This window comes from Oryzias latipes, chromosome 19 (genome assembly GCF_002234675.1).
Source record: "Oryzias latipes chromosome 19, ASM223467v1".
In the NCBI taxonomy this organism is placed as follows: domain Eukaryota; kingdom Metazoa; phylum Chordata; class Actinopteri; order Beloniformes; family Adrianichthyidae; genus Oryzias; species Oryzias latipes.
The window spans coordinates 261,207-276,174 of NC_019877.2; the positions used below are offsets into that span (position 1 = coordinate 261,207).

General features: G+C 46.6%; 1 protein-coding gene across 5 annotated transcripts in view; it reads left to right on the forward strand.

Moving 5' to 3' along the window:
• The window catches only part of LOC101169270 (gastrula zinc finger protein XlCGF57.1), a 31,087-nt gene extending 19,255 nt beyond the window's left edge, over positions 1–11,832 (forward strand). The window contains exons 2-3 of one of the 5 annotated variants that reach the window (XR_002872079.1): positions 7,865–11,361; positions 11,438–11,832. Coding sequence is in view for 2 of the 5 variants with exons in the window: in XM_023949310.1 (XP_023805078.1) it covers positions 7,865–9,054 (1,190 nt within the window). In the remaining 3 variants the exon portion in view is untranslated. Of the gene's footprint in view, positions 1–7,864 lie in introns of all 5 variants that reach the window. The other 4 variants (XR_002872078.1, XR_002872080.1, XM_023949310.1 and 1 more) reach the window with 4 other exon arrangements.
• Positions 11,833–14,968: the final 3,136 nt, after the last annotated feature.

Below are 14,968 nucleotides of genomic sequence, written 5' to 3' on the forward strand. Positions count from 1 at the left end.
TCTAACTCATGGTGCAGAAAAAAATAAACGTTAAAATTTAATTCACTAGTTAAAACAGAGTAACACAGCTAGACAATAAAACCCATGGACAAAAACTCACACTTAGACCCCAATCTGCCCAGATAGACAAAGAAAATGGAATCCCACAGTTCCTTGCGATTACTAATGTATCCAATTCAACGGTATCATGTTGGATCAACATGATTGAAATTAGTAACTTTTAAATGGATTATTTTTATGTACGATCGACATGATTCATTCACGTAAGATTAACAAACATAACATTTTCTGGTTGAAATGACAAGTTACATTCTCGTAAACTTAATTGGCTGGTAATTTCCTTTTTGTCTTTGCTTTATCACTGTGGCGGTGTTGCCTTTCTTCTTAATTATATCTTTTACCTCCTCGTATGCCTCCATGAGGATTTGTGCTTCCGACGGGGAAAGGTACGCGGCTCTAGTTGCCGTGGTAAATCAGTTCATCTGTGATCTGTGGAGGGGTCTGTTTGAGTGAGCCGTGAGCGCGCACCTATCCAGGATTGGTTTAACCTGGCTTGATGAATCCGTGTCTGCTCATCCTGGCTTGGTCTTTGTGTAACCAATTAAGCCTGGACGCACATGTTTTGGATTCATTGAGCTCAGCTTAGTCATTTATCCCGGATGTCTTAATTCTACTTTTGTGCAACAGGCCTCGGGTCTCAGGAGGATATGTGGAATAATGCTGACAGGAGTAAAAACAGGAGTATTTAAAAAAGAATACTTTAAAACAACATTTTTCTTGTTAATAAACCCACAAAGTCATGCGTTGAGTTTCTGTCCCCCGTTAGTCTGCATCGGGTATTGGAGCTGTCCCAAGTCCGGTTAAAGTTCTGGAGCTGTTCTCCTTCAAGTACTTCATGTTCTGCCCCCTCAACTGTGGTGTAGAAATGTGTTTTTCAGATGGCAGATTAAGTTTTGACTTTGCTGCCTAAACATTTCATCTCCACCAGAATGAAGGAAATGTCTTTGAATGAGATTCATGAAGGTTTCTCACTTTTTTACCAAACGTAAAGCCGATCTGGTCAGAAACTTTTTCTTTTGCCGCTCCTCACCAGAACCAGGCCTCGTCTTTTTTTCACGTTTGCTCAAACATTTTAGAAAGATTTGACTCATTTTATAACAACTCATCCATATGAAGACTATGGATATTGTTTATGTCATAGAATAATTTATAAACCATATTGATGTGGGATTTGTTTTCTAAAATGTACATAGTTAATGTACTCCGAATCGTAGCTAAATACTTTATACACAAGTGTACATTTACTAACAGAAATGAGTTTTTATAGTTTTCCAGACAGAAATGATGCTGAATATAAATATTATTGGATGCTGCAGTAACAACAAAAACATTAGAATTGACAGTAGAATCCTTTCTTACTTTTATTATTCTATTTTTCTTTTTGTGGAGCCGGTTTAGCTCGTGCTGGTTTGCGGCGCCTTCCGTCCGTGAAACCAGGGTTTGAATCCGGGCTGCTCCCTGTTCCCTTCTTTACTTCTGTGCCGGTCCCAAGCCCGGTTGCTTCGAGAGGGTTGCGTCAGGAAGGGCATCCGGCGTAAAACATTGCCAAGTTTACCATGCGACTCGTTCCCTGATGGGAGAAGCCGAAAGAGAGACGACATTATTCCATTTTTTGTTTCTGTCTTATGTTCCCCCTTTGTTTGATCTTTCAAGTATTATTTATATTTATTTGTAATTAAATCTCCTTTTTTATGTTTTATTTTTTGTTGAATCTTCTGGAAAATTCCATAAAGTTTTGTTGCTGCCTAACTTGTGTTTCTGCTCCTTTCAACAAATGTACCTTTAGTGCAGCTAGTCACTGTTTGATGGTCTGTATCTGCAATATTTGTCAATAAAGTTGAGGGGAAAAAGATTCAGATTTTAGACAGAAGATGTCTTTTGACGATAAATAAATGTCAAAAACTGTTTCAAATGAGCCTCATTTATCTGTACTTTGAAGTTGTTTATATTCTGTGTCTTTTTAGAAAGACACAAAGAAAGAAAAGATGACTAAAATCTGACAGATCTGTCTTCACTCCATAGGAACTAGTGACCTTCTGTTCATGTTAGACATTATTTCTTGTTTTTTTCTAAAGATCCTTTTGAATATCTCTGATATTTTCCCCCTAAATGGTTGAAAGCAGCATAAATGAGAGGAACTGAAATGTTTCATTCACACCTTTCTGAAAAGTTTCCATAAAAAATGGATGTTGGAGTCGGAGCGTCAAAGTGAGACGATCAAAACGTGGAGTTCAGACAGGTGAGCACACCTGAGAGTCTGAACAGGAAAGGCTGAGTTCAAATCTGTCAGAGAGGCATCGCCTGAAAACTGATGTGCTTTAGATTCAAAGATTCAAAGGGTTTATTATCATATTCAGTAGAGAAACGGGTTCCCTGCACAGTGAAATGCTTTCTTTGTCTGCTCCGAATGCCAAAAAGTATAGAGGAAACTGAAACAATTCACACACAACATACACACAACAACACAAGATGTTAAGTGGTAATTCTAAAGTGCAAATGTGCAAAAAGTGCTAATAACAGTAGTGAACAATGAGGATGTGCAGAGGTACAGTTTGGTGTTTCAGACTCCTGTCAGCTGTTCAGGAGGCTGATGGCAGAGAGAAAGAGTTTCTGAGTCTGGTGGTCCTGAACTTCACAGTCCTGCACCTCCGTCCTGAGGGGAGGAGAGTGAACAGACCTGGTTGGGGGTGGGAGGGTGGGTGGGGTCCTTGATGATGGAGGCAGCTCTCCTGCAGACCCTGCATTAGTAGATGCTCTGCAGCCAGGGAAGAGGAGTCCTGGTGATCTCGGACACAGTCTTCTATGTTGGATAAAATATAAAATGGAACAAAGAAAACATCCATGAGTAAACGATTTCAGCCCCAGCATCACATTTGATTTGATTTGAAATGGTTTATTTCAAGCAATCAAATTAGAATACGCAAAAGCAATACAATCATCAGTTATACATTCATACAATGACCAATCAGACCTAGGATAATTAGACATATTAATAAATATTGCTTGAAAGGGAGTGGAAGGAAGCGAACTTATATAATTATAACCATTTTATTACATGATTTATCAATATCCGGTTCCTGGCTTTTATCAGACAGAATTAAGAATCATAAAGTATCAATGAAGCACATGACAAAGAGGAATTACTCAATTATTATGTAAAAATAACTGAAAATAACTTTCAGAAGTCAACATGGCAAATGCAGATCAGTTATCCAAAATATATGCAGATTATGTTACTCATGAAAGTCATTGATATGATTAAAAAATAATACTTCTTCTTCCTCTTTCAGCTTTTCCCATCAGGGGTCGCCACAGCGAACAAGTCGCATGGTAAATTTGGCAATGTTTTTACGCCGGATGCCCTTCCTGACGCAACCTTCTCAAACCGGGCTTGGAACCGGCACAGAGGTAGAGAAGGGAACAGGGAGCAGCCCGGAGTCGAACCCTGGTTTCACGGACGGAAGGCGCCGCGAACCAGCACGGGCTAAACCGGCTCCCTGATTAAAAAATAATACTATATCAGTAAAATAGACATAACACTGTTTCAGAGATTTTCATGGCAAAATTTGATCAAGTATCAAAAGTTAAGAATATGTGCAAAATTATGTTACATTAGGAAAAAATTATGAATCAATTTATCGATTTATGGAGCAAGTGAAGTAGTATCATAAAAAATCAATTAATTTAACCATTTACAATAATTGATTAATCATTTGTTTTACTATTTATTTTTATTTTTATTTTTTTATAATGAAGTAATGCCTTCTTCTTCTGTTGATTACCAGCCATTCTATAAACAGAGTTTATAGTTCTCTTCGATGTTGTGTCTGCAAACATTAGATAGAGGTCCATATCCTTCTTCAGCTGATATTAGCAGCGCCTAAGAGTTGAGGTCAACTTGTCTGCAGGTCAGATCTTTGCTGTTAATTAGGTCACTTCAGACTTATGGAGAAAATGACGAAGCTAGGCGTCATATTTCTTGAAATTATTTGGCTCTTTGATTTATTACTCCATGTTGTTTCAGACGACCGCGGTCAAACACTTCTCAAAGTCCCTCATGGTCTTCACAACCCGAATCTTGGACCGGTCCGGTGGACCGAGTGGTTTGACGTAAATCCTGCAGCCTTTAACCCAGTGCTTCTCAATTATTTTCTGTTACGCCCCCCCAGGAAGAAGTAAACGTTTCGCGCCCCCCAACTCTCCGCCCACCACTGTAAATCGTATCATTTTTCTATAAAATTATTATAGGTACACCTCTGCATAACATTGTATCCTTGTTAACATTAAAGGCAAGAAAAAAGAAAGTAATATAGATCAACTTACAATGAAGAATAACTTTATTAACACTGTTTTTGTCTGTAACAGAGAAGACTTAAAGTGCATCAATTTGCCTGAAACTTTTTTAAAAAATCACATCCTTATTCAAACTGTAAACACTGGATCAAGGTACATTTTTTGACCATTTGATATTGAAAAATAAAATTAAATAAAATCAATAAATAATAATAAATCAAATTCATCAGCAACATTAACTCAGGAGCACAATATGACAAACAATTTGACCAACAAAACAAAAATTAAAACAATTTGTGCTGATTTTTTTTTGTAAATCAAAATGAGGAAGTCAGGGTTAATGGCTACAATGAGCACGTTTTGCAGTGCACAGCTTTTCAAAGCGGGGTTTGAAGCATGATACTGCAACTCTCAGCTCCTGCTCAATGTTTAGCTGGGATCTGTACTTGGTCTTTAGAGCAGCAACAGCAGAGAAGCCAGTCTCACAAAGATAAGATGTTGCAAAAGGAAGAAGAATGCCCATAGCCCTCTGGCCTAAGAGTGGATACTGCCTCTCTACATTCAGCCAGAATTCACTCAGTGTCTGTGATGTGAACCTCAGTCTCAATGTGGAGTCAGACGTCATATCAATGAACTGGTCCTCTTCTGCAGAGCTGAAACTAGTTGGAGCTGGTGCGTTGAAAGGATCTCTCACCCAATCATATTGGGAACTGTTTTCAGGGAAGTACTTTTTAAAGAATCCAATCAGTGAAGAAATATGCTCCTTAATATGGGGAATCACTGAGGTGGCATCATAGTCAGTAGTGGCAACAAATTCATGCAGGTTCTCGAATGAATCAGTATTTCCTTCATCAAGTCGCCTGCCCCACATTGCTAGCTTTCGAGTGAAAGAGCTGATCTTGTCTGTGACCTGAGGGAGGTGTTTATCTTTCCCTTGAAGCTGTAGATTTAGTTCATTTAGCTTTCCAAATATGTCACTCAGGTAGGCCAGTTTTGCCAGGAAGTTCTCATCACTAAATTTTTCTGCGACTTCATGCTTGTGCTCCTGTTCCAAAAACATTCTTATCTGCTCTCTGAGCTCAAAAACTCTGGACAAGACTTTTCCTCGTGACAGCCACCTTGCTTCACTGTGAAACAGCACAGCTTGATGTTCAGCCCCCATCTCCTCACAGATAGCAGAGAAGACTCTTGTTTTTAGTGGTCTAGTCTTTATAAAATTGACAACACCTACAATGTCACTCATGACCTCACTTAATTCAGAGGAAAGTTTCCTTGATGCCAGAGCTTCTCTGTGTATAACACAGTGTGTCCACTCAACATTAGGTGATGCCTTCTTGATGAGTGCCCGAAGTCCTTTTTTCATCCCTGCCATGGTCTGTGCACCATCACTGCAAACACCAATGCAGTTCTCCCACTTAAGCCCATTCTCAGTCAGAAAGCAGTCCAGCATTTTGAATAGCTCTTCAGCTGTGGCTCTGTCCCTGACATATTTACAAAAAAGTAGATCCTCGCACAGGGAGTGTGTCATGTCAAAACGTACATAAGCAATGAACAAACAGTCTTTGTTGCTGTCAGTTGCTTCATCAAACTGTAAGGCAAAACGTTTGTCTTTGAGTTTCTCTACCAGCTGTTCTTTGAGATCGTTGGCAATGTCATTTATACGTCTGGCGACAGTGTCATTGGACAGAGGGACAGTTTTTAATTTTGCAGCGCTTGCGTCGTCCAGCATGACAGAGACCATGTCTAATGCTGCAGGCAGTATCAGCTCCTCTGCTATGGTGTGGGGTTTTTTGCACTGAGCAATTTGGTATGCCACTTTATATGATGCTAACAGTGCTCGCTGGTTTACTGAAGTAGCACTCACAAAGCGGGACGATTGTTGGCAATATTCGGCACGTTTTCGCTGAAAAAACTCAAGCGGCTTATCAGCGTGATTGGGGTGTAATGTCTTTAAGTGCCGCCTTAATTTATTTGGCTTCATGCTGTCCGCTGCCAACATTTTTAGACACAGTAAACATACCGGTCTTTCCTCGTCTCCCACCGTAGTAACAGTGAAGCCAAGCGCTACATACGCTTCGTCATATTTCCTCGTCTTGGCTTTCGGGAGACTTACGTTTGTCTCATTATCTGCGTCCCTTTCCGCCTTTCTTTTCACCCCTGTCAAATATTTTTTCATTGTGTTGCTGAAGAGTTTGTTCGTTGAACTTTCACATCTCCCGCTCTGTGCTGTGTGCTCTTGTGTGGTGCAAAAATACCGTAACTCCCTGCGCGAACTCTGAAAATGAGCGTGCCACTTCCACCCACTGAGTGGATGTGCAATTACACTTCATTCTAGTACGGCGTACTAGAATGAAGGCACGCGATGATCCAGATCCAGGTGTTGGGGAACAGGCAGCCTTGCTGCTCCTCCGTGTGCCCCCTGTCACCTAGCAACCAGAGCCCACACCACCCCTCCCCTTTCCCTCTCACACACGCAGCCGCGTGTGACAGGAGACGGGAACTCGCGGCTGCAGGGATGGTGATTCACAGGTTTCAGGCTGTATTATTGCCAGTATTATTGCCTGTGCCTAAAACCGCCAATACCGCGCGCCCCCCCTGGCATCGCTCCCGGGCGCGCCCCACTATTTGAGAAGCACTGCTTTAACCCAAGTGTTCTCAATCTGCTTCTGCTTCCTGAGAAGCCGTGCATGTTTTATAGATTTCAGCATTCCTTCTGGTCAGATGGTCATTCAGAAAAGCAGCAGAACCTTTCAGATTATTCCTTTGATTCATCAGAGCTAGCTTGTGTTTTTGATTCACAAACCTGATGAGGATCGCTGGTTTATCCGTCTCCTTTCTCCTGGGGAGCAGGTGGCAGGTCTCGATAGTATTGAGATCCAGGGAAATCCCTTTAGATGTGAGAAATGTTTCCATTTGGTGTTCCAAAGTCTCCCCACCGATCTCCGTTTCAGAGCTCCTAGGGCTATTAGCATTAGGAATGCTAGCTCCAACTGCATTTAGCTTTGTCTGAGGTTTGATCGGTACTCCAGGGAGAATGACATTATTCATCCTTACTTGTTGTTCCACATCGTCCAGTCTTTTCTCCAGAATGTCCACCCGGTTATCTCTTTGCTCGTTCCGAGCGTAGAGCCTCATGAATTCTTCCAATAGCACTAAGAGCGGAGTTAGCTTAGCATTCACTTGTTCCATAAAGGGATACAACGCAGCTTGGATGTCATCAAGAGACTTTTTAAGGTCTTCGTATTCCTGTTTTTTCTTAGGGGCCATGGTCAGCTCTCTTTTTTGGAGAAAATAAACTTTTTTAGTCGTTTGAAGATAGTTGTATAGCCGCAGAGAGCCACACACGCGTCCTGTGCTGTAACCCGGAACCGGAAGTCCATGTTCACATGTTCAAAGGCTTTCTTCCACAAAGTGTTGATTGTTGGAACATTTAGTGTGATCACAAGTCTAAATACATCTTTGTGATCTCCTTTGATGCGTCTTCTCATGTCTGGTTCTGTTCTCCCTGCAGACGTCCAGCAGATCCTGCCGGTCAAAGCAGAAGATCCTCATGAATGCAGCTCCAGTTTGGGCCAACAGGACCAGAACCCTGTCCTCATAAAGGAGGAGGTGGATGTTGTTCTGGTGAAGAGTGAAGAAGTTCTCAGCTGCAATCAAACTGAAGACAGCAGAGACGCAGGTCCTCCAAGCAGCAGCTCAGCTCAACAGATGAAACCGTCTGAAGAACCCGACCAGAACCCAGATCCAAGCCGTTGTTCCCAACCTGCTGGAGGAGAGTCGGGCTCCTCTGAGACTGATGTCAGTGATGGAGACCGGCAGGATTCTGGACCCGAGGCCGACAGCAGCGAGACTCCAAAGTCTGGAGACTTGGGTTCTGTTTGTGTTACCAGGTCAGGTCCAGAGGAACATCAGAACTCTTCGTACGGCTGCAACGTTTGTGGCAGAACTTTTACACGGCGTCAAAGTCTGAAGAAGCACCTGACGATGCACACTGGGGAGAAGCCGTTTGAATGCGGCTTCTGCAGTAAGAGGTTCAGACAGCAGGTGGTGCTGAAGGAGCACCTGAGGATCCACACCGGGGAGAAGCCGTTTGTCTGTGACGTCTGTGGAAAAACCTTCACCCAGAACTCGTCCCTGAAGTCCCACCGGCCGGTCCACACCGGAGAGAAGCCCTTCAGCTGCTCCGTCTGCGGGAAGCCCTTCAGCCTGGAGAACAACCTGAAGAGACACCTGATGGTGCACAGAGACCAGAAGGCCTTCAGCTGCCACGTTTGTGGAGAAGGCTTCACCGAGAGCGGCAGTCTGAAGCGCCACCGCCGCATCCACACCGGAGAAAAGCCCTACGTCTGCGGCGACTGCGGAAAGGCGTTCAGCCGCGGTACGCATCTGCAGAGACACAAGCGGGTCCACACCGGAGAGAAGCCGTTCCAGTGTGGCGTCTGTGGACTGAAGTTCAGCCAGAAGACCCACTTTGAGCGACACGCCAGGGTCCACAGCGGAGAGAAACCCTTTTCCTGTGCCTCCTGTGGACAGAGGTTCAACCGGCAGAGCAGCCTGAAGAGGCACAGCACGGTCCACACCGGAGAGGAGACCCTCAGCTGTGGGGGAAACGGTCCACACCACAGGAGAACACGAGCAGAACCAGCAGGTTCTGACAGGAGAACACCAGCAGAACCAGCAGGTTCTGACAGGAGAACGTGAGCAGAACCAGCAGGTTCTGACAGGAGAACGTGAGCAGAACCAGCAGGTTCTGACAGCAGAACGTGAGCAGAACCAGCAGGTTCTGACAGCATAACACGAGCACAACCAGCAGGTTCTGACAGGAGAACGTGAGCAGAACCAGTAGGTTCTCACAGCAGAACGTGAGCAGAACCAGCAGGTTCTGACAGCATAACACGAGCAGAACCGACTGGTTCTGACAGGAGAACGCGAGCAGAACCAGCAGGTTCTCACAGGAGAACGCGAGCAGAACCAGCAGGTTCTGACAGGAGAACGTGAGCAGAACCAGCAGGTTCTGACAGGAGAACGCGAGCAGAACCAGCAGGTTCTGACAGCATAACACGAGCAGAGCCAGCAGGTTCTGACAGCATAACACGAGCAGAACCAGCAGGTTCTGACAGGACAACGTGAGCAGAACCAGCAGGTTCTGACAGGAGAACGTGAGCAGAACCAGCAGGTTCTGACAGCATAACACGAGCAGAACCGGCTGGTTCTGACAGGAGAACGTGAGCAGAACCAGCAGGTTCTGACAGGAGAACGTGAGCAGAACTAGCAGGTTCTCACAGCAGAACGTGAGCAAAACCAGCAGGTTCTGACAGCATAACACGAGCACAACCAGCAGGTTCTGACAGGAGAACGTGAGCAGAACCAGTAGGTTCTCACAGCAGAACGTGAGCAGAACCAGCAGGTTCTGACAGCATAACACGAGCAGAACCGGCTGGTTCTGACAGGAGAACGCGAGCAGAACCAGCAGGTTCTCACAGGAGAACGCGAGCAGAACCAGCAGGTTCTGACAGGAGAACGTGAGCAGAACCAGCAGGTTCTGACAGGAGAACGCGAGCAGAACCAGCAGGTTCTGACAGCATAACACGAGCAGAACCGGCTGGTTCTGACAGGAGAATGTGAGCAGAACCAGCAGGTTCTGACAGCATAACACGAGCAGAACCGGCTGGTTCTGACAGGAGAACGCGAGCAGAACCAGCAGGTTCTGACAGGAGAACGTGAGCAGAACCAGCAGGTTCTGACAGGAGAACGCGAGCAGAACCAGCAGGTTCTGACAGGAAAACGTGAGCAGAACCAGCAGGTTCTGACAGCATAACACGATCAGAACCGGCTGGTTCTGACAGGAGAACGTGAGCAGAACCAGCAGGTTCTGACAGGAGAACGTGAGCAGAACCAGCAGGTTCTGACAGGAGAACGCGAGCAGAACCAGCAGGTTCTGACAGGAGAACGTGAGCAGAACCAGCAGGTTCTGACAGGAGAACGCGAGCAGAACCAGCAGGTTCTGACAGCATAACACGAGCAGAACCGGCTGGTTCTGACAGGAGAACGTGAGCAGAACCAGCAGGTTCTGACAGCATAACACGAGCAGAACCGGCTGGTTCTGACAGGAGAACGCGAGCAGAACCAGCAGGTTCTGACAGCATAACACGAGCAGAACCGGCTGGTTCTGACAGGAGAACGTGAGCAGAACCAGCAGGTTCTGAGCAAATATCCATCATTTTAGCATCGTTGCTGCTTTTTATGGTTTTTTCTGCTCTTTGGAAATCGGCACCGACTGGCTGGTAAAAGTCGCACCACAGATGAATACATTCTAAACTGTCGAGTGTTTTGATGAGATTCTTGTAAAAGTTGGTCACACATCAGCTGATCCTTCTAGCAGAAAGAATCCAGACTGAGGCTTCAGGCTGTGTTGGTTTGCCTCATGGGCAAAATATTTAAAGTAGATTTATGTGAATTATGTGTCTGAAGGAAACTCATCAGGATGTTTAATATTCACAACAAACAGGCTTTAATGATAAAAATCAGAAGAAGAAGCAAAGATCTTTAATGATCACATCACATAAAAAAACATTAAAGTTGCAGCACATTTCCAACCCTCTGAACTCCAGATGTCTGATAAACCTGAACTAAACTAAGCCCACATGTCGGTGCTCCTTCCTGCAGGATGGTTGGTTGTTTCTTTCATTGTTGTCAGATGTTGGGCTCAGAACAGGAACAGTCAACACGGGCTGTGAATGAAGCTAGGATTGTATCCTGTTAGCTTCAACCAGGACCAGCATGCATCGGGGCAGTTTAAGACAGAATGTGAAGCGGCTGGGATGGGGGTCAGCTCAGTCAAGTCTCAGGTCACGGTTCTTGACCCAGAAAAGTAGATTGTCCTCCCTGAGTGAGCTGGAGGAAGTGGTCATCACTCTAAATCCTAGAAAGCCCAGCCCCCCTACAGAGGTGGCCGCTTTTATTCAGGACCTGGTTCTTGGGGTCATGACCCAGAGCTCATGGCCATAGGTGAGTATCAAAAAGAGGATCAACTGAATGATGTAGACCTCCACTTTCTGACTCAGCTCTCTCTTCACTGCAACAGACCGGCACAGCGACCCCATAACGGCGAACGCCACTTTAACATGGATGGAAAACACGTTGGACTTACAGTCATGTTAACAGGTTCCTGATCTGGTCATACAGAGACCTGACGGCCCTCAGTCAGACTCCACACATCCCACACTTTACATTTTCTTGCTCTTCTATTTGAAGTTAGTCCAGCTAGAAAAAGTCGTTGCCATTAAACTTAAATACTACAAAATATTTCTATATATTTGTACACAAACAAGGAGAGCGAGAGTGAGAGTTTGTGTATCATGAATTATATACATAAAGAAGCCAAAGGGAAATATCTGTACTCACTATTATTATTGTAAACCTAATAAAATGCATATTTTGTTTCTAAAATATGTTAATAATGGTGTGTAATCAAATGCATCTTTTATCATGAGCATTGCATTGCATTATTGTTGCTGCTGAAGTATTGAATACAGTATATTTCCTTCATGCTGGATGCACATTTAGTGATGCCAAACCAATTTTAGAAGTGCAAAGAAAAAATATAAAGACAAATGTATATATACACTGACCAAAAATATAAACGCAACACTTTTGTTATTGCTCCCATTTTTTATGGTATGAACTCAAAGATGTGAAACATTTTCCACATACACAAAATAACCAGTTCTCTGAAATATTGTTCACAAATCTGTCTAAATCTGTGACAGTGAGCACTTCTCCTTTGCCAAGACAATCCATCCCACCTCACAGGTGTGCCATATCAAGATGCTGATTAGACAGCATGATTATTGCACAGGTGTGCCTTAGACTTGCCACAAGAAAAGGCCACTCTGAAATCTTCACTTTTTTTTTTTTTTTTTTTTTTTTCCACTTGTCCTGTCCAACAGCTGGGCAGGCAGATGAGAGCTGAGGGCTTCTTGTGTTGGACATATTTTACTTTAACAACAGGGGTTATGAATCTTCAGACAAACCAGAGGTATGTCTGAATAAACCCCTTTTGTAATTGAGGCCAAACTTTATTAATTTCAAACATGTCTGAAAATCTTTGGTGTTGGACCGGACGGAAAAGGAAAGAGGGGAAGAAGAGAGAGGGATGTTAGAGAGAGGGGGGGGTAGGAGGGTGATAAAAGGAGGGGGGATAAGACCATGAAGCAGCATAGAGCAGACAGGTTTACTGGTTGTTTATCATTACGGTACGGTTCAAATGTAGTACAAAAAGGGCGGGGCCTGTTCACACACACTCAAATATTATCAACACACCTGCTAGCTGCAAAAAATGTTCACATGTCAACATGTACACAAAACAGATAGTGTTCACGAACGCCTACCTATGCCTTTAAACCAACTACTGTGAAATATTTCATTCATTCAATCAGGCAAACTATTAGTGCAAAGGTGAGCTAACACCTGTGCTCAGGTGAGTGTTTATGTTCTTCTAAAATGGATGGTGGGATGTGAAAAGAAGGAGGAGGAGCGCCCAGCCACCCCCACACCCAGACCCCCGCCGCAGCAGCAGCGGCAGCCGGAATTCCCCCAACGCCACACGGGAACAGGCAGGGAACAACCGCCCCCCGGGCGACCGGGACCGCCACCCAGGCCAGGGCCAGCAGGACCGCCGCGAGGCCCCCAGAGAGCAGGGAGGCGCGGAGGGAAAGAGAGCGCCGCCCCAGCCCAGCCAGGAAAGCAGCCCCCCCGCCGCGCCGGAAGAGCCCAACGCAGGGCCCCACCGGAGAAGGACGCCCACAGCCCCAGACGAGCACCCCACCACCACCCAGGAGTTCCGGGCATCCCCCCGCCCCAACCCCAGGTACGAGCCAGGACCCCCCAAGGGAGACCCGCTCCGCGCTCCAGGAAGCCAACCACCCGGCCCACGGTTGGTCCAGGGAGAAGCAAGGCAGGGGCCCGCCGCCCCCGCCCAGGAGGGGGGAACCCCGGGGAAAAAAAGGGTGCCCACAAGGGGTGTTGTAAATATGGCCCGACCAGGCTCGGCCACAGTTGGAAATTTGGCGGGGCCCAGCACTCAGGGGCAAGGACCAGAACCCACCCCCCAGGGACACGAACACCCCCGGCTCAGGTGTAATATGAACCCCCCCACTGTGCGGAGAGAGCACCGCCGGGCCCAGGGAGCCGGCACCCAAGGCACACGGCCGCCATCGCCAAGGGGCCCCCACCAGGGAAGGGGTAGGGGACAGATGGACCCAGGTCCCACCTTCCTTGCAAAATGTGTGTGCGTGTATGTGTGTTTGAGAGGGTGTGTGTGTGCATGTGTGTGTGTTTATGTTGGAATGTATATATTGAATGGGGAGGGGTGTGTGTACTAAGGGGGGTGCAGTTAAAATTGGCGAGTAGGGCACTAAGGGGACATCTCCTGATTACTCACAGTGATATCCCCTCACCCTCCCCACCAAGGGGCCCTAAATGTCTAAGGTGCGGTTAAAATTGGCAGGTAGGGTGCTAGGAGGACATCTGCTGCTTGCTGGCAGTGATGTCCAAGCACCCCCCTACCAAGGACCCTACATGTCTAAGGTGCGGTTAAAATTGGCGGGTAGGGTGCTAGGAGGACATCTGCTGCTTGCTGGCAGTGATGTCCAAGCACCCCCCTACCAAGGACCCTACATGTCTAAGGTGCAAATAAAACCGAAAGAGGGGGGGCCCACTCCATACGGCAACCGTAGGAGGGGGGCCACTGCCAAGTAGCCCCCCCCCAAGGCGCATCGCAGGCTAGACCCCCCACCCCCTCACCCTAATATGAGGTTATATGAGGAAGGGGGTAAGTTGGGGGCAGCTGGTAGACTGTCCCCCGGTGGTCAAACAGCTGTCCCCCAGCCCCCCCTCCAGCAAAGGGGCCAGGGCCACCCAGCCCAGGGGCCCCACCCCTGGAGGCGCCGACACCCCACACAGAGAGAGAGGAGCCAGAAAGCGTCGCCCCCCCCGGAGCAAGCCCAGGCCCCCACCCCCAGACGCCAGCCCTAGAGGAGCTCTGGTCAGGCCTTGACGGACCGAGGAGGCCAACCGGCCGAGGCAACCACTGATTGCCTCAGCGGAGACCCCGACCCGTTGGCCCCCCGACCCGTACCAATAATGCCCCCCCCTCCCCCCCAGAACGCCCCCCCACAGGACAGGGCCGACCAGCCCCCCACCCCACCCCCGACCCCGCAGCCGAAGCGGATGACACCCAGAGCGACCGGGGGCCCCGAGAGGGTTGTCCCGTCCCGTCCCAGAGCCAGGGAAGGGCCGATCCCATCTTCACTTTTGTTTTATTGAGGGGGTCAGGGGACTCAGACAACCAGTCAGGATCTGGTGTGACCACCATTTGCCTCATGAAGTGCGACACATCTCCTTCCCATAGAGTTGATCAGGGGCCTGTTTCAGAAAGGAGGTTAAGTGTAAACTCTGAGTGCGTTAACCCTGAAATCAGAGAAACCCTGGGTTTTCCATTTCAGAATGGGAGGTTTGTTAAACCAGAGAAAGCAGAGTAAGTCAAACCCGTTTCTGAAAGAGAGGTAACTTATACTCGGAGTCAATGTCCATGGTTACTTACGCTGTGAACCTA